We start from the raw sequence: 27,171 nt of genomic DNA, 5'->3' as shown, positions 1-27,171 counted from the left end.
GCAAAAATGGGATAAGAGTGCCAAAAAGGTGACAAAATTGGCAGTATTTTTGCAAAATAGTGGCAAAAATGGGTGCAAAGTTGCAAATATGGCAATTATTGACTTAAATAAAATGGGCTAAAAAACAATGCTGGCTCAAACATATGCATAATTAAAAACTTTTGAAGCAATTATTATTATTATTATTATTATTATTATTATTATTATTTTTATTTTACCCAGAAAGCCTCTGTGTTTTTGTCACAATTTTGCAACAATGGCTTTGGCTACTGGTTATGTGTTCCTGCCGGGGACTACAGATGGAAGCGAAAAAGGGTTTGAAGTGGCAAAAATGGCCTCAGAAAGCCAAAAAGGTAGCAAAAATTGCCATATAGTTGCAAAACAGTGGCAGAAAAGGGCACAAAGTAGCAAATATGGCAATTTTTGAGTTTGTGGTAAAATGGGCCACAAAACAATGCTGGCTCAAACATATGCACTATTAAAAACTTTTGAAGCATTATCTATTTCTTTTACCCAGAAAGCCTCTGTGTTCCTGTCACTATTTGCAACGTTGGCTTTGGCTACTGGTTACGTGCTCTTGCAATGCAAACAGTCTTGATGACATGATTTTGCAAAACAGTGGCAAAAAATGAGTGTAAAGTGGCAAAAATTGGATAAGAGTGCCAGAAAGGTAGCAGAAATTGTCGTATTGTTGCAAACCAGTATGGGCACAAAGTGGAAAATATGGCAATTTTGAGTTTTTGGTAAAATAGGCCACAGAACAATTCTGGCTCAAACATATGCAAAATTGAAAACTTTTGAAGAAAAATTACTATTTATTTATTTATTTATTTTTGGGTCACAATTTAGCTACGGGTTACGTGCTAATGCATTGCCAACACAGTCAAAAATGTTGTAATGTTGCAACACAGTGGCAAAAATGTGATGAAGTTTCCACAAAGGTAGCAGAAATAGTTGTAATTTTGCAAAACAGTGGCAAAAAAATGGATGTTAAGTGGCAAAAATGGTATAAGAGAGCCAAAAAGGAAGAAAAAAGGTTGCACTGTTGTAAATCAGTGGCAAAATGGGTTCCAAGAGGCAGAAATGGGATAAGAGTGCTAAGAAGGTGGCACAAATGGTCATATTGTTGCAAAACAATGTGGCATTTTAACAATGTGGTTAAAATGGGACAAAATAAAATGTTGGCTCAAATGTATGCTCTGTTGAAAACTTCTGAAGCATTTTATTTCTTACCCAGAAAGCCTCAGTGTTATTGTTACTATTTTGCAGTGCTGGCTTTGGCTACTGGTTACGTGCTCTTGCATTGCAATATAGGGACAAAAACACAAAGGCTTCTTGGGTAAAAAATGTAATGCTTCAAAAGTTTTCAATAGTACATTTGAGCCAACATTGTTTTGTGGCCCATTTTTTACCAAAAAGTCACTAAGTTCTGCAGAGAAACTGTACCCATCTGTTACGCTGTATAGCCTAGCTTCCTGCTTCCTGGCAGGTACAATCAATGAGTCCTTCTCAAAGGAAATCACTGGAGGCTAATGCAACTACTACTGCTGTACAACTCCACTTCAAAAATGCTGAAATACCCCTTTAGATTTCTCCTTGATTTCAGTTTTGGGTTGCATTTTTTTTTTTTAAATGTAGTGTTCGTTGCACAGCTGTTGCAGAAAAGCTGCATGGTATGAACTTCTACAATGGCGAACACCGTTCTACAATGGCGTCATGACAGATTTTATAACACATTTAAAAAGCATTTTTGATAAGAAATACCACGACTATCATTTTGTTATCACATCAAAATCTCCTACTTTGAAAGACAGCTTTAGTTGGATCAATGTTGAATCAACAATGGCTAAAATACACTTTTTTTTAAATGTCTGTACAATGTTTGTCAAACTTGGACAATAATAAGAGACCTGTACTCCCTTTGAAAAATAAAATATATTAAAAAAAAACAAGGATTTCTTTGTATGAGAGTTTTGTGTTTCTCACAAAAACAACCTTGGCACATGCAGAAAAAGCTAAATTAGTTATAACGGGCAAAAAATCAAATTATAAAGGAAATATAAAATAAGACTTGATTATTTTGCTTTGTGCAGAATCCAAATGTGACAGCAGATATGATGAATAATGGAGGGAAAAAGGTGTTATCCAACACTTCAAACTGCACACGTAGAGGTGATTGGAGAAGGGAAATCACCTCCTATCTGCTGCATACGACACGCCTTTAACAGTCCTATCTGTGCAGAATCCCTTATGCAGAAACCTCATTCTCTATCTGCTCCAACCTTATATTCAGAGGAGAATTATTGTCTTCGTAAATATGCAGACATCTCCGAGCATTGTGGATGCACCTTGAGCCGAGATGATGTGTAAAATTGGGTTTTTTAGAAACATGCCGGCTGGCAGAGGAGGCATCATGAAACAGACACATCACAAGCTGCACTGGCAGATTGTTTAAATGAAAAATCTCCATCTTTCAGCCCAGGAGTCAAGCACACTGAATCCTATTTTGCCTGGGTTCCTGTTCCGATTACTGAGCTGGCACACACGCACAAATACTCCCCAAAAAAATCACACGCAAACAGGAAAAAAAGCCTAAAGCAGAGTTGTGGTATTACTGAAGTTACTTGTGTTGTGGTAACAGGGTCACTTATGCCTTTAGTGCCAGGGAATCAGAGGGCGTTTGGAGACCCGCTTGCTAAGACAAGAATCATCTTGTCTCGTGTGCCCCCCTGTACTCGATTATTCTGCTCGTGCCCGATCTCCATGTGGATTCCGTGGTTGTTTTTAGTAGCATCTGCTTACAGTTTGGGGCAGTGGGGGGACAGGGCCGCCCCAGGCATGAATACATGAATAAATAGTTCACGTGAAGAAAATGTGCAGGGAGGCTTACAGCAAAGTTTAACTCTGTGGAACATGGAGGAGGCATGTGTTTGTTTAGCTGCTAGAAAGCTTCATTAGGTATAATTTAACGTTAAGCCTTTATAGTTAAGAATAAACAGATCCTGACAAGAGGAAGGGTCATTGATACCTTTTGTAGTTCTGACATCTTTTGGTGTTTGAGACACGGATTCCCTCGGTGCATTTGAGTGCCTCAAAAAAGCTTCTTTTTTATATGTATGACAAAAATATCTCCTGTTGCTACGAGTGGCCTCAAAAAGATGGCACATTTGGTTCAACATTGTCAATTTATCCATTTAAATGTCAGGAGTGGATTTTGAAGCTGCTTGGCTTTGTCACATCAATTATAAAAATGGTTAAATATCCTGCTAAAGAGAGTTTTAAATAACACAATTTGGATTCATTTGTTCTCACCAACAATGGGCTTAAAATCAAGCAGCTCTCTTAAAACCATTTTCTCCCCAAAATATAATTCCAGTAACACTTTCTATGAAGCCTAGCTGTGGAATACACCATAATTATACTTAAAATGTATTAAAACACACTTAAAATGCTGTGTAACCATTGATATAAGCACTCCTGGTTATTTATAATGCTTTATAACAGTGCTCATAACTCATTCTGTAAGTCTAAAATGTATCATTAACACATTTTGAATGTATTATAGTGTGCATCTACCTCATAGGCAATCATTTGTTATTAAGACTGGGTTGCAGCTGGTGGCTTGTGGTTAGGTTGCACCCCATGCACGCAGGCGTTTTGGGTTCAAGTTCGGCCTATGGCTCCTTTCCTGCATGTCTCTCATTCCTGTTTACGACTCTATCCCTCCAAAATTAAAGCATAAAGAAAGCACAAAATATATCCAGAAAAAGAGTGCAATAAGATTTTCACACTTAAAATTCATTATGAAATTCCAATTGTTATTATGACTTAAATAGACACTATATAATTAGTTTTTCAAACATTAATTATCAAAAAGTATCCTTAAAAACTTCTAAGCTCTAATTTAAAGGGAAACAAGTTAAAACTATTAAAGTGTCTTTATAAAGTCTTTAATGTTTACTGTCTTGGTTGCTGGTTTAGCTCATTGGGTAGAGTTGGCGCCCATTTAAGAGGCCGTAGTCCGCGATGCACTGGTTGGAGGATCAAGTCCTGGTCTCCCTGCTATCCTGTGCATCTGGTCTCTTACTTTTTCTAAGGCAAAAATGCCAAGAAAATAATCTTGAAAAATGTCTGTAACTTGGATCAATAAGTGAGTAAAATTTTGATCACCAAAAAGTTTGAAACACATGTTAAAAATAAATGTTACAGCATTTTTTAATGTTGTTATTGCATTGCATCAGTGCCTTAAGTATTCATCGAGGGATAGCAACATCTAGTCCTATACAACAGATCTTTTCTCTTCACTTAAAGCAAACAATGACTACTTAAAGTGATTTACATCCAGTTTGTAATGGATTGTAATTCAGGGGTTGCATGACTTTACCCATAGCATCTAATGACAACTTACAGGTATCTATAATAACATTATCTTAGTGATTATAATGTGTTATAGAATGATTAGAATGTATTATAAGTGGGGAAATCTTAATGTTATCTCTGTAACTATGCTGTTTGCAATCCTGTAATCCCAAATTTACAGTGGGGGTCAGGAAGTACAGGACAGCCATTAGAAATAAATGGGAACTGAGAAAAGTTTTAATGTTCTACATTGACCTTTGCACAGTATTTATCATCAGAAAACCTCTACATACATTGATAATAATTCTAAAAAAAGTGATTTCTTTTCCATAGTTAAATTGAATTACCTGGCTTGGAGGTGATCAATATCACAAATTACTAGCATCTAGCCTCATCTGGCTCGATGAAGGGAGACAAGAGTCTTAAGGAGTCTTTCTTGTCCTGAGCTAAGAGGCCAGCTGAGCCCCTTTAACATATAACAGATTCATTATTTTGTCACAAACAATCTTTCCATTTTAAAAAATGCTGTGCTATCAACCAAATAAACCCTACGAAGGAGCGACCGAGTGATGATGTGCCATTCACAGATGAGCCTGTTCAACCTAACAGCTTCTTTATGTGAGCCAGGGTAGCTGGCTCTCGTTTGAGTACCAGTTTCCTTCCCTCCATCTTTTGTCGTTTTTAATCTACTTTTAAAAAGTCAAACTGCTAAAAAATCTAACCAGTTGTAAACAACTCAGAATGGCCTTTAGTGTTTCTCTATGCAGAAATCACTACTTGCCCCCCAACTGGTTTCTCCGCTGTTGCGTGGCATCATCTGCAAAGAACTTAAACAGCAAGTGGCGCTGCCACACAATTTTATAGGTCATTTTAAAATGCCTTACAGGGATAATATAACACATTATCAGTATCTTATCAGTTCCTTATCCCTACTTTTGTTAGAATGAGTCATGAGTACTGTCATAGTATTACAAATAACCATGAGGCTTAAACCTATGATTACACTGCATCAGAGGAGCATTAACAGTATGTTTATAATGTGTTATAGAGGCGGCCTTCATTAAGTGTTCCCTTAATTTCCTGTTGTCTTATAAGAGACTAAGAAACAGACATTTTCAGATAGGTGAATAATAAAATACCTCAGAATAATGAAGTCTTCCCCTGACTGACAAACCTGCGTGAGCACCAGAAAGGTCACAAAGGTCACATAGGCTCCTCCAGGCAGCTGTATGCATTTAGAAATGTGTCAGTCTCTCATGTTAACAGCAAAAGCGACCTTGGGACAGAGATCAGCACCCGCAGGCTTTGGTTAGATGTTGCGCAACTAAAAATAAAATACATCTTGTCAAAAAGGGAGATAACAGTTCGGAGGGCCGTGAGTCACATGCTCTGAAAAATCGGCACAGACGGGGGGAGGAGGAGGGGGGCCAGCTCTTGTGGCTTTGTGGGATATGTGAAGAAGTGAAATGATTCCTGTTTACATTTACTGGTAAAATCTACAAGTTGGTTAGAGGAAGGACAAAAATTTTCTTCTGTTAGAGTTCAGTTAAATCCTTATTTTCCACACACAGGGCAGCTGCATGTGATGAGCGTACATTATGTTGCAGTCCTTCTTGGCAGAATGTCCATTTTCACTGCGTATGTGAGTATGTTTTAAAGAAGCCTAGTAAGAATCAGGTGTTGAAAACCTTTCAAACAGCAGCAGCCTTATTTTTTTCTATTTTATGATTTAAACCATCAGGACAGGACAGGGAGATTTTGAGTGATGACAGAATTGAATAAATATGTAAGGCGTCAGAGGAACAGCATGGATATTAAATGTGTGATGTATTGTAGATTCTTGCTCCATACTTGATTCTGTGTGTGTTTGTGTTAGTACTCTGCGTGTGCATGCCACACTGAGGGGTGCTATGCCCCTCCTTCAGTTATCTTCCTGGTCTCCACTTCGCCGGCCTCTTTGGCACTTATCTAGCGTCTTCTGGTAGGCGCGGGCGATCATCGAGCTTGGTGATTTGCGTTGTGGCGTGAACGAGACCTTTCCAGGACTGCGCGGCGGTTGTCTGTGCAGAAACAGAGAGAGAAAAGGAAACAGAGAGTGAGACTTAGAAAGAACAAGAAAGTGTTGTTGCATTGATCCACACTGGCACGCAGGAGCTCGACTAAATGAAAGACTGTATGGAAGAAAAAACCGAGGAAGGCAGTGAGAATGAGACGGAGAGGAGAGAAGGAACAACGTGAAGCAAATCCAGGCTGATTGAGAGGCGAGCAGCAGGGGAGGATGGAGAAACAGAGGAAGCTGTTGGAGCTGAGGTGCTTGTGTCTGGTGTCATAGTAACTCCATTCAGCTCCTGATCCAGGCTTCCACTCAAGAGCCCCTCAGCCACTCTCACACTGCATTCAGCATACGCACAAAAGGCAAAGTAAATGCACACATGCGGGCGCACGCACAAACAGGAGGTGGGAGAATAATAAGACTGCATGTATAGTACATTAAGAACAGAGAGGAGCAAGGGCTGAAAGACCTGCTTGAGTTATAGACTCTAAAGGGGAACATGTGATCATACCAACCTCCTAAAAGAAAGAACATCGAAACACACGGCAACAGAACTCCAAAAAGGGAGTTCTGATTGATGCACAGAACATTACAACTGTCAAGTACAAAAGAGTTTTGAACAAGAAATCAAACACTTAGTAGTGATACACAGAATCTTAGAAGATTTACATGACAAACCTCTGAGAATATGATGTAGAATTAGAGCACTGTTAACTCTGATGCCTCTTTACAGGCTAAAAAGAGAATAAGAATGGCACCATTTTCCAGACCAAGTGTGAGCAAAGGCCTTAAACTTGGGTTGTCATTGATACAGAATACAAATAAAATGACTTATTAATAGACCTCATTCACCAACCGCTCCTTAAAAGAAATGTGCTCAGCTCTTAAGAACACTCACTAAAGTTTTCTAAGGACACTCCTATGATTGTTGTATGATTGATAAAATGTTAGATTGTGCACTAATCTGCTCTTAAATGTTCTAGATTAAAAATAAAAGTAAGATAGAATTTTAATTCAGTTTTGCAACATTTCTTTTAATCAGTTTTCCCTTTAGTAAAGATAATTTGCACAAACGCATAACTTTAATATAGTCAGTTATCACTACAAACACTGTTTGGTCTAACTGCCATATGTTTAGTTATGGCTATAAATGAGCACATGTTGAGGACTTTTATCATTGGACACATTTAAAACAATAAAAACCTATGAACCCATACAGGTGTTTAAATTATTTTTCATCATTTTAGAGGCATCATATCTTAGAATGAATGCGCCTTCCAATCAAATCATACTCACCTTGAAAAACAAAAATAGACATCTAACTATTCTTAACTCATCTGTAATGTATCTAACCTTGAAAAGCAGATGCATTCGCCTGTTTCCGCGTTTCTCACTGGTGAATCCATCTTGCAAAGCTCCCGTCTGAACCTTTAGAAAGTGGCAGGACCAATCAGTGTCCAGGGGCAGTATTTTTGGGCACGGCGGAGTCGTGGCATAAGCAAGCAGCAAGATGGGTGCAATTTTGGAGGAATAGATTAGCATGGATGCTGCTAAAGCACCAGTTTTATCAGAACTTGACGACATTTCTTCATTAGAAATGTCAACAAAAAACAGCAGTGAGATGTTTTCTTTTCAAAAATGACAAAAGTCATGTACTGACATGTCTACAGTTGCCATGGTTCGCTTAATGCAATTCTCTATGGAGTTTACTCCTTGGTAGCTGCTACGACGTCACCTGTTTTGTTGCTCTGATTGGCCCATAAAGATGTGACAGACAGGACATTCATCTAATCACCATCAGTTTTTTTTTTTTTCAAAGGCTCTGCCCTTTCCCAAAGTTTTACCAGATGGCTGTATAAAACAAATCCATCAGGCATGCCAGCAGTGTTAATTTTGGCAGCTATTTTTAATTTCAGTTTAAGTCTTTAAGTGAAATGCATTTTAATTTTAGTCACATTTTATTCATTTCTACCCTTTTTAGTTTTAGTCGAGTTTTAGTCGACAAAAACTCAAAACATTTTAGTCTAGTTTTAGTCTATTGAAAGTCCTCACATTTTAGTCTTTACTTTTAGTCCAAGCATTTATTTTCTTTCCTAAATTTGGTACCAAATCATGGTAATGTGTTCTCTGCACTCTGCCAAAGTTGGGGTCCCTGCTTTCTACAGCTGAGAGGCAGAATAGCTACAGATGCATTGCATTTTGACAGATTTACCCACGGTGGAGAAATATCACATATTCCGAATGTCTGACAAAAACTAAATTACATTTTAGACTAGTTTTAGTCATTTTGACAAAAACTAGTCATCACAGATCTTCTTTTGTTAGTTTTAGTCTAGTTTTTGTCATGGAAAGAAAGGCTGTCGATGAATAGTTTTAGTCATAATTGTAGTCGACGATATTAACGCTGTGCGCCAGGTTAGAAAAACACCAATTTCCCCTTAAAGCCAAGAAAATTTGTGAAGCGTTTGCACTGTTTCTGTTTCTCTCCTTCATGTTGGCTCATTGCCACAGAACCGCATGTTTTGTTGCATTGTTGTTGAAATAAGCATTTCGCATAGCATTTTCAATTAGGCATTAGTTATTATGCACAGCCAATGAGGTGTTTAGTTTTCAGGAATGCATAAGCACTCTAGCTTGTAACTTTTCTCTCTCATCAGGGGTGTCAAACTCAAAGCCCGGGGGCCAAATCCGGCCAGAGCTATAGTTATACATGGCCTGCAAGATCATATCATATTTTATTACAAATGGCCCAGCAGAATGTGGTCTGTACATTTCCTCCTGTATAAAAGTGTAAATTAAACCTTGTTGATTAAAAATATACTTAAGTCATAAAAATTTGAAAAAGGAGGGAGTAGAAATAACTTGATATAAAGTAATGTAGGAAACAAAATTAATTTGTGTTTTCACAATATATTTTCAATTTTGGCTCTCACAAATAAGACTCTAACTTTTGATTTAGGTATTTTATCTCATATTTTGAAGCTTTCAATTCATATTTTTGACTTTTTAGGTTACAGTTTTAAATTTTAAGTCATATTTTTGCCTTAAAACACGTTTGTGACTTTTTCATATACAAATTTGTCTTTTAAAAGCATTATTTTAACATCTAATTTCTTGTTTTGACCTTTTGAACTGATAAGTTTGGCTTTATCTTAGATCTTGACCTTTTCAATTTACTGTTTGGACTTTTATATCATATTTTGACCTTTTAGGTTTACAATTTTCAATTTTAAGTCATATTTTCACCTTCTAAACATGATTGTGGAATTCTTTTTTATATATTTGCTTTTAAAAAGCATCATTTTAACATCTTATTGCCTGTTTTGACCTTTTGAACTAATACGTTTTGCTTTTTATCTCAGATTTTGAGCCTTTTTATGACATTTACTCATTATTTTGACAAATTAAATCTCAGAATCATTTATCATCTGTGCTATCCCCCTCCTAATATATAAGTGTTGAAATAAGGTTGACAGTTTATGGTTAAATGTCGACCCTGTTAGGCTCTCGGGTTAGACCTAAATTCGGAATCCGGCCCCTGATGTGATTGAGTTTGACACCCCTGCTCTACGTAATGTAATGTAAGAAGTTATTTTTCCTTTATATTAACACAGTGGATTAAAAGTACTTAAAAGTAACGCTAGCCCACACTGGATAAGAGCTACAGCTTTGTCTGATCTGAACACACACTAAAGTTTCTCACAGACACTTTTAAAGAAAGTTGAAATTATAGCTTCCACAGTGCAGGTGAATGGTGGCACCGAATGTTTCACTGTAGTTTGTGGTCAGAAAGCAGGGCCAGTATCACTTCAGGTTCACTCAGTTGGCAGTCCACTGAAAGAGTCATGCAAACACTACCGCCCATGCTTTCCAACCATGTCTGCCCAGAAATGCCCACGGCATGCAGCGGGCAGCCAGGTGGCAGGTGGGGCCGGACAGGACCAGGAAGCATAGCCACAGAGATGACTGCGGGCACACCCACACACAGGACTCCCCCGGTGTTTCCAAGCGTGCCGCCGCCCCTCTGCCCATTACTCAGTGCCAGCTGTCGGGTGCCAGGCGTCCCGGGCTGGGCGTTGTTTAATGGCACTCGCTCCATCCATCATGTCAGGTAATGAGCTGAGAGTGACTGTGATGGCTGGGAATGTATACACAAACAGAGCACACATACACTCGGAGTCCAGAGCAGAAAGCACTCCTTCAGATTGGATACAGATGGTGCACAGGAGGAGAGAGGGAGAAAGAGGAGGGGAAGTCACAGGAAGAGTGTAAGGAGCAAAGATTAAGAAAAATGGATAAAAGCTTCTTACACTTTGCTTTCATATACAGTCAGTGGTCGTTAAAGCTAACATGATTGGGCAGTGTGCCTGAAAACATCATCACTGCTTACCCAAGTGTTCATTTTATGTGCACAGGTTGTACTTTAGTCATCAAGGAGGACTTATACGACCTCCTTCCTTTCAAAACAAACATCCATGAAACACTAAAGAGACAAAGCGGAGGCAGACTAGAACAAAAATAAATGTATCTCTACTTGCCAATCATTTGCAAGCCCAATTTCTGTAACCTCATTTCTGTCCCCTTTAACCCTCAGTCTATCAGAGGAGCATGAAAAAACAGCTCTGGGAGAACACAGATCCTTTGTCTCTAATGTGAGGTCATCCTGGGCTACATCTATTACTGTAAATGGGATGGGAGAGAAGACAGCAGACAGGATCTACAGAGACGACTGGAAAAGAAAATGGGGGGCCTTAAATAAATTGAGAACAAGTTTAATCACAAAAGAGAAACTGGGACAAACAGATCTATAAAAATTACAACTCCTAGAGGCTGAATGAGGGTAGCACTAATGCTAGTTTATCCCAAAGTACAACTACAGATACATTTGAATCAACATTTAACAGAAAAGCAAGCACTCAGAAATAAAAGGAAGAAAGAATAAAAGCATATTCATTTGTAATACCTTGCAGGGACGAACAATGTCACAGTGTACCTCAGTCAAGGCCGCCCATGGGGGGGGGGAGTTTCTGGGGCCCAGCCTAACTAGGGACCCATAGAAGTCAGAACGATTTCCATAGTAAAGTCAAGCTCTGATTACCATATTTTTCTCTGATCAAAGCAACATTATTTATGCTGTGGTATATAGCCCTCTAAAAACATGTAAACCTATTTGCTCTAAAACAGAATTAAAATCGGTTAGAAAAAAAAAAAAAAATGTAGCAAAAGTTGTCTGTAATGGGCAAAAACGGGTATAAAAGGACAGAAATCCCCATTATTGATGAAAAGTGGCACAAAAGCCAGCCATTGAACCTGGACAATTTATCAGCTTTGGAAGTTTACCATTCAGCTATTATTGGATATCTAACTCATTTATGCTTATTTTGGCCCCTTGCTCACCATCACCTAAAACTAAGGCTTAAAAAAAAGAACAAAAAATACATTTAACAGCAAAGACTTTGGCCATTAGACTCACCACTTGTTGACACTCTATCAGACAATATAAGGCACTTTTTCAGTACTTGGTTTTAGGTGGCTGCAAACTGTTGACTCATAGGTCACTCTGGCACTGGTTTCCATCAGCAAACTCTATTCCCATTTTAGGAACGGAAATCTGGAGATTTTTGCCCACTTGCTCTGCAGCATGTTTTGACTGTACATAGGGAAACAGTCAGTATAGAACAACTACAAAACCCTTTACTCTGATTTAAAGGGGACATATTTTACCCTTTAGAGACAAGTTTATACTGGTCTTAGAGGTCCCCAAGACATGCCTGGGAAGTCTGTTGCTAAAAAAAAACACTCCTGCATTGGATTTTTGAATCTCTAAAAACCTTCAGTTTCAGCCCTGCTCAGAAACGAGCTGTTTCTGTGTCTGTAGGTTTAAATGTTACTGAGCAGTCTGACTCCACCCCTCTCAGGAAATGGAAGTTGCATGATGGATGTGAGGGAGGAACTTTCTTCTGAGCAGGGAGGGCCAACCGAACCTGGGGAATGGATTTTTCTGGTACTTGAGGGGACTTTGGACAGACCGGGGGTACATATTTTTGTTAGAAAAGCCTGAAAAAGGTGACTTTTACATAATATGTCCCCTTTACCTTGTTTTTAAAACATGCATCTGCATGCAAGAACAACTAATAATAATGCCCCTTTGCACCAACCAGACTGGCAGATTGCTGAAAAAAGCTGCAAGCTACAGAAAGTGAATTCTTCCCTTGGAATCCGTCATTTTAACTGCAGACGACACCAGCTACCCTGCAAAAAAAGCTGTGCACTGCTGCAAGTGGCTGTATATTTTTAAGACAGTACCTGATGGCTAGGCTGCTCTGGTAGCTGCATCCTACAGGGAAGTCTTCAGTACTATCTAGTTTACTCTAAATGGGACCATAATACAATATTTCCCTGTGTTGAAGAATACTTGGAGTTAAATATACGAAGCTAAAACCCTTCTTCCACACATTCACGCCTCTTATTGGTAAGGAGTCGCTGAAGTAGCCCCCTGCTGGCAATTAAAAAGGCTTCAGGTTTAAAGCACCCTCGCATTGGCTTCAAATTTCAGACCCGAAGGCCATGTCCTTTTCTTTTATATAGTTTATGGGAATGAGAAATAAAAAGGGCTCTTTTGGGGGTAGTTGAGTCTCACCCAGCTGCCTGAATGCATGGGAAAGCCTTCGTCAAAGATTGTGCAAAAAAAACTTCCAGCGAACTTCATCTCCCATCAGAGGATCCTTGAGCGGAGAGCTATTGGCTTCTCATAAAGACTTTTCTGTTCCTATCTTCAGGTGCATAAAAGCCAATCCTTTCCCACCCCACATCAATCTATCACAACAATTGAACAAACAGCAGCCATTTCTACTGGGAGAGAAACATTACTACTAGCCTCTACTGAATTGAATGCTTCTAGCACACACAAACACACACACACAGACAAAGAGGGAGGCAAAGTGAGACTGGGGCTGGGGTGGGGGCTGAGAGGAGAGATCCACATAAAAGACAAACTCTACGGGTTTTTGGAGCACTGATTGAGACTCTCTCTACTCGCATTGGATTTGATGGCTTCTTTACCTGATTCTCCCGGAGGCAACATCTTTCCGAGTTACAGTAGGCGAGACACAGAGGAGCAGAAGAACAGGAGAAGAAATTGACAAAAGAAGAGCAGGTATTCCATGATACAGCAGGGACATGTTGGCATACTCAAACTTAATTAAATGCTGGCTGGCAACAGTTCTCAAAATGTTACTAAATGCACCGAGGAGTTCAATGACGGTGGGCAGATGGAGGGGGAAGTCACTGAATCTATGTCTCTGTCACACACAAACACAGATGGAAATACACTGTTGCTCAAGTGTTAAAGCGGGTCACGGAGAAACGGCACCGCTTTGAGGGAATCACACGCACACGCTTCCCTCTCTTTTCTTACAAGCACATCCTCGCGTGTATATCATGATGATCCCTGCCACAAGGGAGAGGCTCTGAATAAGACAAGGGTAATGGGAGGAGGAGAGGACGCCAAGATTACTAAACAGCCAAAGCAGAGGCCTTAAGCCGGCGCAGTCAACTCCAACCTCTCCCCGACTGTTTGGAAGGCCTCCAGTGAGACGTCCTTTCATGCTATGATAGACGACGGAGCCTCAGTTTCCCCCAAAAGAGATTAAAAGTCATAATGACTTTTGTGTTACTGTCATCTTTGGCTAATTACGTGGAATTACATCATGATAAGGCTTTATGATCCGCAAAAGACAGAAAAGCTGCCAGTCATCTATCAAACGCTTTAAGCATGGGATACTTTGAGGAATTACCTCTAAGTGGCCAGTATAAACAGGAAGTCTTTTGGAGGGATTATGCTGAACTCTGCTGGATCACCAGCGATCCCAACACGTGCATTGTTTACCATATCTCAGGAACCATAAGATGGATCTCTGTGGAGTAAATTGTGAACAGAAGCTTACTTTTTTGCCACTCTATGAAGGGCCCCTGACATTTATATCCCTTCCAGAACAGTTTTTAATCCAGGCGCTAAGCAAGGTGTTTATACAGAGTTTTGATACTACAAATCCACCTTGATACATCCCAGATAATATGACTATTTACAATGTTTCAGTGTTACAATGTCATTTAGCAGATGCTTTTGTTCAATGCAATGTACATCTGATAGTAAGTACAATGCTGGCAAAGATCTAGACAGGAGAAAACAAAAGTAAGTGCAACAGAGTGCTGCAAATCCGACCAGAAACAGGTGCTGCCGTGCAGTGCAAGAGGCTCTGCACATGGTGTTTTCCTAAAACTAGACATCAGCAATGACACTCCAGGTCATCAACATGAGACCACTCATCATCATCATTAATTGCATTGTCTTCACCAGCATATATTGCACCAAAGTGCCATGTGCTAAGTCGTTCACGAAGAGCTGTGGGCAACCCCCACCCAACCTAGAGCAGGATATTGTGAGTACTAATTCTACCACTGGGGACAACAGCAAAGAGTCTAGCTGAGGTGCATAGTGTTCTCTAAAGAGCTGGGTGTTTAGCTTTCTCTTGAAAGTAGAAAAGGGACTCTGCGGATTGAATGGGACAACAGAGGTGAAGAATCAAGCCAGTGACTTAGGACCCTGATGTGATGGAAGTACCATCACTGAAAGAGCGTAGCAGGCAAGGAGTGTAGACCTGGATGGGGGATTCCAGCTAAGTTTTTAGCAGTTTTAGTTACTCAGTCTTTCCATCTTTGGTTGTACCATTCTCTTGTGAGGCCTTGACATTGACTGATGGCCAGAGGTGCTGGCTGGACTCCTTTGCAACAACTTTTCTTTGGCCCATTTTTGGGTATCGTTGGCAAGACCACGTGTCTAAAGCTGATGTACACAGGAGAGTGAGAATGGGAAAGGTTGGCTGCTCAATACCGGAACAGCAGCTGCGCTTTTGCAGGCAACTGAGCCTGATCCAGTTTGCGGCATACTGGGTGCCCTGGACCAGCTGGGCTGAAAATGAAATGACTTGGGGGGGCAGCTGAAAAGATACCTGGAGAGATGGGGCATGGTCCTGGTGCAGGCATGGACGATGGCCTTCAGCAGGCCAGAGCAGGGCCAAGGCTGAAGCGGCGAAGTGCTCCCACTACCAAAAGCAAGCATGTTAGGTTAATTGGTGACTCTAAATTGGCCATAGGTGTGACTGGGAGCGTGCCTGGTTGTTTGTCTTTATATATCAGCCCTGTGATTGACTGGTGACCAGTCCAGGGTGAACTGTGCCTCTTGCCCAATGACAGCTGGGATAGACTCCAGCCTCCCACAACCCACAATTGGATAAACGGGGTTGGAAAATGGATGAAAATGGATGGGTTTTGCAATGGTTTGTGTCCTCCATTTTGACACATTCCGGTTAGCCTGTTGGCCAATCACAATTTTTTTCTTGTCAAGCTTTCTTGCCGACCAATCAGGAGCAGACAAAGATCAACAAGAGATGAATACAGGATAGTTGCAAGGTAAGTAAAAATAGTCCTGTAAGGCCAAAATGTTGAAAATAGGATGTTTTTGCTTGTCCAACAGAGGAGTACCAAATGTGCACCATATGAATTGGTTTTACAGAGATAGTTGATAGTTGATAGTTATTATTTTTATTTTAACTTCTGACAGACAAGGCATTAAGAAACCATATTTAGGAGATAGAGTTGTATAAAGTTAAATAAGATTTCTGTTTTTTTTTTTTTTTTTTTTCTTTTACTTGGTCTATTTGGTCATGTAAATGTTGGTACTACCATCTGACATCCTTGCTCATTCAGGTTGTCCTGAAAAAAGATAGGTGTTTATAAGTCGACGCTGTTTGAAAGAGCTGAGATTCTACATGCATGAATACACAGGCAGACCAAAAATAGCAAAAATGTCCTGGAGTATATCCTCTTGGTAGAATCAGACTGTAAACATGATGCCCACATCCATCAATGCTAGGTCAGGTTCACATAATCAGCAGTTATGTGTGTCAGTGGCTGCAGAAGGCAAACATCATAAGACAGGAATGAAGCTGCATCGATTTGAGAATAACTTTGCAAATGATGCATTCACTGCCCTCCTTGCAAAATAAGTAACCAGCGACCTGGTTTCTCTGACATGTCGCCACCTTTGTCTAATTCTCTCCCTGTGTCGTGCCGCACTTCACCATTTTGGTGCGATAAAACATAATAAAAATGATTAAATCTCCGCTCTACGCGCATCAACATGTTGTGTTTGCTTCTCTGTTGAAGCAGCAACAGCAGCAGCCTTCTATCACCTCTTTTCATCTCCTCTACCTCGCCCCTCCTCCCCCTCTCTTCACCTCTGCCAGCCTCAGAGCAACAGAGTAATGGAACTCCCAACACAGAAACAAGATACGGTGTATAAATGGGATGCAGAGGGAGAGAAGCTATTTCTTCCCACTGAAAGTTATGGGTCGGGTATCACAAAACTACAGTCGTGGCAAACACAGCCCCTCGTTCACTGGTAAGAGTAATCACCCCAAACAAGGAGCAGGGGAGGGAGACGTAGAGAAAAGATGAGTTCAGTGGTGGAGAGGTGGAGTATAAACGAAGGGTGATGGGGATTCTAGGTCAAAATGGAAAAAAACCTGTCAGAGACCTTTTTTTGGTTCGATGCTACAAGTCGCCTTTTTCTTCAGATGGAAACACACAATAAACATTAGATTACAGGATTAAAAACTGCTGATTGTGCCTTTAATTTTTGAGGACTTTTAAGGGAGAATATCTAGGGGTTTTCCAAAAAAGAAAAGCAGATTGATTTGAGCCAGTTGTCATGCTGTTATTCCGTCCCCATGCCTCAAGTTATTGTGTCCCCTGCTGCAAGTAAACAGTGTTTACAAAGCTTTCAGTAAACAAAGGTTATCCTGCTTCTGGTGGGAAAAATGAAAGAAAAAAATCACAATTTTGTATAAAACTCTTTCCAACACTGCCAGAGATACACTAAATATATATATTTTTTGGCAAAGACAAAAAATTCACTAGGAACTACAGTGCAATCCCACCTGTCTTCAATAATAAATACTTAAAGCAACAGTTTGGAATACAAGACTGAGAAGTTGCCAGAGAGGACACTGTTAATTTATTTCCACTTAGAGTGGCCCAAAGAGGGTGCTTGTCAGATTTTTTGCCCACTTAAAGGCCACCTTAAGGAGACTTTGTAAATTCTGTCCACATAGAGGGTATCATAGAGTGAACTTTGTCAAATGTTATCCACGTACAGGACAGGGCCCTAGAAGGTACTGTGTGTGGACAGAGGGAACATTATCAAATGTTGCCCTCTTAGAGGGTACCATAGAGGGAACATTACCAAATGTTGCCCTCTTAGAGGGTACCATAGAGGGAACATTGTCAAATGTTGCCCTCTTACAGGGTACCATAGAGGGGACTTTGCCAAATGTTGCCCTCTTAGAGGGTACCATAGAGGGAACTTTGCCAAATGTTGCCCTTTTAGAGTTGACCATAGTTGGCACTTTATCATCAGTTACAGGGGCATCCAAGAGGGCACTTCCATATAGATATTCAAACATTTGGTTACTTTTCTGGATTACTGTCCCTCTCTGAGTCCACCAGTAACTAGAATGGCGATTTTTCTGTAACTAACCAAGTAATTTATGTAAAGTAACATTTATGTTTTGTAATTATACAATCTTGAAAAAGTCATACTACTATTTAAACCACACTCTGTCTTTGGAGGTCTCCCAGATGGGAAACATGTTCAACTGTCTCTCTGCCTGCCAATTTCCTTTCTGCAACATGCAGTTTCTGTACAGCTGTGAAGCTCTTTCAATCTGTTTGCACTCCACTAGAAACTAGTGTGGTCACTGAACTTTAATGCTGGTTTTAGTGAAGTACAGACCTATAGCCTACAAACCACTCTGGGAAGTGTTTTTGATCAAACCAACACTCCACAAGATAATTTACCTAACAGTGTGCCACAACCTCCTCTCTAAGGGAGAAAAGCTGATAAAAAGTGGCAATGAAAAGTACTTAAAAGAGCATCATATACACTTGACTTTACGGTATTCCCTTTAGAATTCAATTTCCATTCTGAATTCTGTAACAATAACTGATATTGTTGATATCATATTAACACATACATTTCACTATATTGTTTTATGTTGTCACTTTATATTGCAATGCGGTATTGCAAACAGATTCTGATTTAATAATACTGCTCCTCTTCCCTGTGATTCTACTTTCTAAGAAAGCAAAGACAGCTTATTTTAGTGTGACAATATGATGCTTACATGGATGCATGCACCTGCAGAGTTTTATAGAAACCTTCAGTATTTCTGCTGCTGCTCTGGTGACATTTATTGACTCCGTTTTCATCATGTTGCATGTTTTATCTAATCTATTACACTGATGTATCAAATTTGTCTCTTTCTGCCTCACCAACATTTTCTTTTATTGACTTCCTATATGTCCTAGAATGACTTTCACTATCTCCCTCAGTGGTATAAGTATTATTTATCAAAGTGTGGCTCAAAAACAAACTGAAACCTGAGGACTGGAGGTTTGTTGGGTATAAAGACAGTAATAACACTACATGACTTGTTGCTGCATCGTACAATCTGTAGAGAAATTTCATTTCTGAATTCACTCCCAGCTGTTTTTCTGTTTTATTTCTGTTACAATGATCGCCAGTGTAAGAAGCTTGTCAAATCTTGGTCTATCTAAGAGTAAGGGGGAGGCAATCCAGTGCTTGATGTGTTTCCTCAGCCCACCATAGCAGGTCGAGGTGATCAAAATGGCATGACAGAGGGAAATGCCCAAGACAGGCCTGGATAAACATGCTGAGGCAAGATACTGCAACTCTCCCACTCTCTGTTTGTCGCACTCCCTTTTATACACAATATCTCTTTATTTCCCCACTCTGTATCTTTTTCAATTTCCATCTCTGGCCCTCTCCGACTGAATACCCCCTTATTACTCCTATTACCTCCAGTGTTTGCTGAAAAAAAAAAAAAAACAGGCGTCCACTCGGGATTTCTGCACAAATCTAAACTCTGACAACAAATTAAAAGCCTTAAATGCACACCGGATCTTAGCGTATTCAGATTAGGACTGCATGTACAACGTCTGCTTCTTGCTTGACAGTTTGTATACAGAATTTAGAGGCAAAGTGGGCTTAACTGACAGACTGTTGAGATAAATGCTAACAAGGAGAGGTTCGGAGAGCACAGGGTGGTCATAACACATGCAATCGCTTTTGACAGTGCAGGGATGTGGTTAATCTTTCCATGCCTCTATCACCACTCTATCTCAGAGGGTACTATGATGTGCACACTCTCAAATGCTGGTGAATGACCCAGATAGAGAATACAGCCATTCTTTACCCCAAACTGCCTCTTATGACTCTTTATCCTGGATTCCATTTAGACTCCTTTTGACCAAAAGTGGGCTGTGTGCACACAAAACGGCACCAGGGTTGATTTTCTTGCAGCCTCTGTGTGCACCACTTTCTTTAGCTAACTCTAACTAGTCCAGTCTCCCCTCACAGAGCTCTTATTGTGTGCATAAATGCAGTCTATTTCTCTGTCATGCCCCGCATGCACACAGTGTATTGGGTGCACACATTCACTTGCTACCCCATCCACTACCCTTTTGAAAAGGAGCTTGGTGTGAGAGTTACATGTGCCACAGATGTTTCACAAGTGAGAAATCACTGCACATGTTCATACAGAAATACTTACTTTCAGAGGGAAGAAAAGCACCAGTTTATCTGCTCAGTAGGTAAGCTTTGACAGGTTTCTACCAGGGACTAGCAGGAGAGAAGAAGAAAGAGCTTTTGCATGTTTGTGAATGTGAAACCTGTGTGCCATATGCACTTTCAGCTCTGTGTGTATCTCTGTGTGGTAATCTAAGAAAAATCCATCCATCTCTTTTAAGCCCTGCTAACATTTGTTAAACGTTTGATTGAAAACAAATAGGCTGGTGGACGGCAGGTTACAAAGATTCCTCATCGAGCCCCTCAGGTTTCCCCAATCTCCTTAAAATATCTCTGCTGGACTTCATTCCTCTGTCGCAGAACAAAGCCTCTTGGCATTCTGGGATGCGGCAGAGGCTCATGCAGTCCAAATGAACAGTTATATGAAAACACTTTTGCAATCGATCGGAGCCTGAGGCAAAACTCCAATTCATGATTGTCCTCTCAGCAGTCAAGTTTCAGGAGGCAGGCTTCAGCCTTGGTATAACCACGAAAGAAAACAAAAAAAAAATCCTCAAGAGAAAAATCTTGAAACTGCTAAGCAGTGCCCACCTGTTTGCCTGCTGTTTGAATTTACTTTGGCAAAATCTCCGCACCCTGGCAGAGAACGTGTATACAGTATAGCTCAGAAGTTTAGGGGTATTAGGACGTGAAGCACAATATTGGCAAAACTGGGGGGAAGGAATATTTAGACTGCTTTTAAACACGTAAAGTGCTGCAACTTAGATTTTTCATTCATTCATTTGTTTTTCCATAGAGTGTTTTTCCTTTTCTCAGGAAATAGTGAAAATAGTGATAACCTGACATGTCAGATAGACTTACATCCATATATGTCTCACATCCATCTGGGAGACAGCCCATTGAATGTCCAAAAGATGCAACTGGAGCTCTTCTGGTGTCCCTCAACAACAGTTAATTCCGTCGACTAAAATTGTTCATCGACAGCCTTTTTTCCCATGACATATCTTGACTAAGTAACAAAAATAGATCTGTGATGACCAAAACTGGCAAAACTAAGTTTAGTTTTCGCCAAAATGACCAAAAATAGACTAAAGTGTAATGTAGTTTTCGTCGGACATTCAAAATCTGTGATATTTCTCCACTGTGGGTAAATCTGTCAAAAAAACAATGCAGCTTTAGCTATTCTGCCTCTCAGCTGTAAAAAGATGGGACCCCAGGTTTAGCAGGGTGCGGAGAACACACTTTTTACTTTTTACGGACCAAAACTAGAGTAAAACTAAAAAAAGATTTAATTTAAAGAATAAAACTAAGACTCCAATTAAAAATAGCTGCCAAAATTAACACTGCTCAAAAACCAATGGCAAAAATAATCCAAGTTGAGGCAATGAGGATGGTTTGAAAAATGTCAAAGGCTTTAAATCTATAGGGCTAGAAACATCAAAATTACACCAATACATATGCTTATGTCCATTAACTGTCTTCAGGAAGGGCAGAACCTTTGAAAATCATCACTAAGATTGATGAAGTTGAATGTTAGTTCATGCAGGACATTGAATTCAGCTGATTGTCAGCTGAACCTAAGTATCGTCTCCCAGATCTCACAGCCAATCACAGCTCTTTCCCTTGACATTACCGTGATGCACAACGCTGCTAAGCTGGGAAAGCCTCACCTCCACCCTAGCCGCCTCCTTTACAGCTTTATAGCTAAGCTTGTTGCATCTTCATAGTCAGACTCATGCTGCTATGGATTTTTAATTGGTTCTGAACTAATTGCATTGAATTCAATTCACATTGTCATAAATGTATCTATCCCAGTGGTTTCCGATCTTTCTTTGCCCAAGGCACACCAAAACCATATCTTTACAAAACAGCCTCTTACATGTTATATCAAATCGAGGTCATAGTTTTAGTTCGGGGAGGCTGTGAAATCAAGCGCTACCATATAACTGAGATCAGCTGATCTAATGAAAGTCCTCCTCAGCTGAGGGCAAGCTGATGCACTCCAGGCATGCTATTCGCAAATCATATTCATGCCGCCACATCCAAAGCAAGTCTACACTTTGCTACTCCCTCTGCAAGCTGCTTTTTACATCCCTTCTCCACCCCAGCTCCTCCTTTATTCTACCTCTGACTTCATCAGTGTCTATCTGTTGACATTTATGCCTGTTCTGCTCTGTTTTTTGTTCATGTATAGTTGTAGTAATTACACATTTTTGTACAAATTCCTATGGCAGATTTGAGAACCACTGATCTATCCTTTCAGGAGTTTCTAGCTGTGCTCTCCCTGGAAGCCAAGTAAAATTGTAGATCCATTTTTTGAAAAAAAAAAAAAAAAAAGGGGGAAATATGGGGCATAGGTGGCCTAGTGCAGGGTTGTCAAACTCAATCACAGAAGAGGCCAGATTCTGAATTAAGGTCTAACCTGAGGGCCTAACAGGGTCAACATTTAACCAAACTGATAACCTCATTTTCTCCAGTAATAAATTATGGGGAAAAAACTAGCACTGATGAAAAATAATGTTGAGATTTAAAAAGTCAAAATGATAAGTTAAAAGGCTCAAAATCTGAGATAGAAAGTCAAACTTATTGGTTCAAAAGGTCAAAACACAAAATTAGATGTTAAAATAATGCTGTTAAAAGGCAAATATATAAAAAAAGAAAGTCATAATCATGTTTTTTAAAATGGTGTAAATTATAAATTGCAATGGTCAAAATATGAGATAAAAAGTCAATGTAATAAATTGAAAAGCTCATATGAGATAAATAAATCAACAAACTCATAATACAAGATAAAAAGTCAAAATTATTTAAAAAAGTCAAAATATGAGATAAAAAGAGAAAAATTGAAAAACACCGAAATTATTAGATAGAGATAAAGTAAAAATTGAAATGATCAAAATATGAGATATAAAGTAAATTAAATAAATTAAAAATGGTCAAAATACAAGATTAAAAAGTCAAAAATAATAAATGTAAAAGGTCAAAATATGTAATAAAAGTCCAAATAATAGATTAAAGTCATAATTATACAATGCCAAATTTAAAATATGAAATGAAAACAAATTATTTTCTGTCATATTTTAGGGCCAGTTATAATAAGAATAGGATATGCAGGCCGGGTGTAACTGTACCATGGGCCGGATTTGGCCCCTGGGCCTTGAGTTTGACAACCGTGGCCTAGTGGTTTAAGGCCCACGGGGCACCATGTATGTGGGTGGCACAGGTTCGAATCCAGCTTGTCGCCCTTTCCCCACTCTCTCATCCCCATTTCCGACTCTATCCACTGTCCTCCTCTGTCAAATAAAGGCACAAAAAGCCCAAAATAAATCCTTAAAAAAGATGGTAAAATGTGTGTTCCTGACTGAAACTGGATGAATGTAATACAAACTCATGCAGAAGTCATTCAGGAGAAGAGCTACACATTTTCTGCCAAGAAAAGGTTTTATGTGGCCCAGTTCTGATAAAACATCCCCTGTAGCCACATCCAAGCTAATCGCGCCACAAGCAGCCTTACTGGCTTACAGTACAACTAAACCCTGTGATTGCAGACTCATGCCGAAGCCAGTCGGGAGAAGACTTTCCTTGAAAGTCAAAGTGACTGGTTCCTAAACGGGATCAATGCCACCCTTGTGAGATCTGCCACAGATGTCAGGAGAAGGCGAGGATCTTCTCCGAGGTTGCATATATTAAAACACACTTACTGTGTTATTCAAAGGTGTATTGATTAAACAGTGTGAAAAAACAGGTATAACAGATATTAATTAAAAGGATGTTATTTTTCTACTGAAATGTGCCACTTTTTTGTGTTGGTCCTTCAGGGTCGGGGGGTTCTTGTGGCTCTAATTAAGTCTTTTATTTGCTGGAGTACCACTCCACTGTGGTGGGTCTGGGGGAGGGGGGTTACTGGCAGTGTCACAACATGCACACTACACCAAAGTTCCTGATTTGGGGCTTCACCAACAGCCTTAGACTATGACCCCGGGGCATCCTGGAGCCATGGAGAGCACAGATGGGGCCTGTAGCCCAGGCCCAAGTCTCACAGGCCTGAGCCAGGAGAGAGAGAGAGAGAAAGAGTGATAGAGAGAGTAATCCATCAGGCCGGGGCACTCTGCCGCCTAGGGGGGCAGTCAGTGACCCTATAAGACTGATTGGGCCTCTGTGGGAGGCCAGACCCCCTGACTACATAGACATCAGCGTCTGGCTTGCTCCACTGAGGCTGGGTCTGTACTGGACCGAGCCAAAGCAGTGACCTGGTTCTGTTTGGAATATGTGGAGGGAGTTATCTAGATCACTGATTAAATCCTGCAGAAAATACACTTTATCTAAAACAGTGTGAACATCCAACACTTCCTTTAATAAAATAGGTCACCCTCCCATAAAGAATTCATAACCCCTGTCCATATATTTAGCCTCATGTCAACCCTCAAACTGACACCACTGTTTTATAATAATTACATGGAGCTGTAGTTTGATACAATGTAGGACTGTGGATGTGAAAGAAATCTAATTACTTTATCTAACGGCCTCCCGAGCCGACGAGGTCAGAGACGGTGTCAGCCAGACGAGCGTCGGTACCTGCGGCAGCCAAGGCGAGCTGGCGTGATTGACAGGTGAACGAGCAAACAGAGAGATAGTTAGACAAATGGAAGCTAAGATATAGTTTGACAGACAGATGGGAGCGTAAATGGATGGTTTGGCAGCATGATAAGGTAAATAGGCTGATGGATCACCAAACAAATGTGGGAGGAGGAAGGAGGAAAATAAAACAAGAAGAAAAGAAGAGAAAGCCCGCCTGCAGACAACAAAAGATAGGAAGCCAGATAGCCTGATAAACACAGATGGATTGTGTTGATACACAGGGAGGTGGGGCGAGATCGATAGATTGTTTTATTCTATTTGCTTGGCAAACTGGAGATTTGACGTGGCTCGTATCAAGGCGATCTGTTTCTGACGGCGCCAGGCGTGACTGTTACAGATGGCGAGATAGTGACACATCTCAATCTTTGGCTAGCCTCGCTGCAGTTGATCTTCACTGCGGCGCTAGCAACACTCTAGCATGTAAGAAGGATTGGGAGACAAAAGGCAAGGCGTGAAGCACAGTGTTAACCTTTGACACTGATGAGGTGATGCAGCTTGGAGAAAATGTGATGCAGCCATGCTTATACACTATATTGCCAAAAGTATTCGCTCACCTGCCTTGACTCGCATATGAACTTAAGTGACATCCCATTCTTAATCCATAGGGTTTAATATGACGTCGGTCCACCCTTTGCAGCTATAACAGCTTCAACTCTTCTGGGAAGGCTTTCCACAAGGTTTAGGAGTGTGTTTATGGGAATGTTTGACCATTCTTCCAGAAGCGCATTTGTTAGGTCACACACTGATGTTGGACGAGAAGGGCTGGCTCTCAGTCTCCGCTCTAATTCATCCCAAAGGTGTTTTATCGGGTTGAGGTCAGGACTCTGTGCAGGCCAGTCAAGTTCATCCTCACCAAACTCTCTCATCCATGTCTTTATGGACCTTGCTTTGTGCACTGGCGCACAGTCAAGTTGGAACAGGAAGGGGCCATCCCCAAACTGTTCCCACAACGTTGGGAGCATGGAATTGTCCAAAATCTCTTTGTATGCTGAAGCATTCAGAGTTCCTTTCACTGGAACTAAGGGGCTGAAAAACAAACCCACACCATAATCCCCCCTCCACCAAACTTTACACTTGGCACAATGCAGTCAGACAAGTACTGTTCTCCTGGCAACCACCAAACCCAGACTCGTCTATCAGATTTCCAGATGGAGAAGCTTGATTCGTCACTCCAGTGAACGCGTCTCCCCTGCTCTAGAGTCCAGTGGCGGCGTGCTTTACACCACTGCGTCCGACGCTTTGCATTGCACTTGGTGATGAATGGCTTGGATGCAGCTGCTCGGCCATGGAAACCCATTCTGTGACGCTCCCTACGCACTGTTCTTGAGCTAATCTGAAGGCCACATGAAATTTGGAGGTCTGTGGCGACTGACACTGCAGAAAGGTGACGTCCTCTGCATACTATGCGCCTCAGCATCCGCTAACCTTGCTCCGTCATTTTGCATCGCCTACCACTTTGTGGCTGAGTTGCTGTCATTCTCAGTCCTTCCACTCCATTATAATACCACTGACAGTTGACTGTGGAATATTTAGAAGCGAGGAAATTTCACCACTGGATTTGTTGTACAGGTGACATCCTATCACAGTACTACGCTGGAATTCACTGAGCTGCTGAGAGTGAGCCATTCTTTCACAAATGTTTGTAGAAACAGTCTGCATGCCTAGGTGCTTGATTTTATACACCTGTGGCCATGGAAGTGATTGGAACACCTGATTTCAACTATTTGGATGGGTGAGTGAATACTTTTGGCAATATAGTGTATATTCTCAGATTTGAAAAAACAAAATGTATGCCCTGACAACCTGACTCCTCATTACTGCCACTTGCGTTTATCTTGTCAAAATGGAAGACAAGGGTATGTGAAGTTTAGAGGCAAGGGCTCTCCTAGTTAGAGAGGTGGCTTTTCTCCGTGGCTGCTTGAGGGACATGAGGGGAGCGCTGAAACAGCCTTGATGAGTGTTGCAGGGCTTATAATAGACAGGAAAGGCCCAGAAAGCATGCCCTTTAGAGGTGCAGCATCTCTCACCGTCTGACAGCTTACAGGGCCTCGGCTCCACAATGACACCTTCACAGTGTGCTCCAGATGACACACAAACACGCTCACCGGTGCATAATGCTCAGACACATATTCTTCCAAAACACAAATAAGTTTGGCAGGGCACACATACAATTACACACATAAGAAAGAGAGACAGAGAGGCGTGCGCTTTCTGCACGGGCAACCACGCGCTCACACACTAATCTGTTTGCTATGTGGAGAAAATAGTTGACAAGCTGAATCTCGGCATCATGCTGACAGTATTAATACTTATAAAACAAGCCAGGCTATAAAAACATCCGGCATGCACTCCAAGAAGGGGCTTCTGGAAACAAACATCTGTTTGTGCCATGTTAAGGAAGCAGTACAACTCCGTGACTGTAAACAAAAATATAGTTAGAGCCCCATCTCTA

The 27,171-nt window shown here is 40.6% G+C and overlaps 1 protein-coding gene and 1 long non-coding RNA gene across 8 annotated transcripts in view; one reads left to right on the top strand and one right to left on the bottom strand.

The window, feature by feature from the left end:
- The window catches only part of LOC121515996, a 318,198-nt gene that overhangs the window by 288,278 nt on the left and 2,749 nt on the right, over positions 1-27,171 (top strand). The window lies entirely within an intron of this gene.
- diaph2 (diaphanous-related formin 2) overlaps positions 405-27,171 on the bottom strand; it is a 728,830-nt gene continuing 702,063 nt past the window's right edge. For all 7 annotated transcript variants that reach the window (XM_041797008.1, XM_041797014.1, XM_041797011.1 and 4 more), the window contains one exon: positions 405-6,419. In XM_041797008.1, coding sequence (XP_041652942.1) covers positions 6,355-6,419 — 65 coding nt within the window. In that variant the 3' untranslated portion in view covers positions 405-6,354. The remainder of the gene's footprint in view (positions 6,420-27,171) is intronic.

Source organism: Cheilinus undulatus, linkage group 10 (assembly GCF_018320785.1).
Source record: "Cheilinus undulatus linkage group 10, ASM1832078v1, whole genome shotgun sequence".
Lineage (NCBI taxonomy): Eukaryota > Metazoa > Chordata > Actinopteri > Labriformes > Labridae > Cheilinus > Cheilinus undulatus.
The sequence above is the reverse complement of the archived record's forward strand: the minus strand, read 5'-3'. Positions and strand labels throughout refer to the sequence as shown.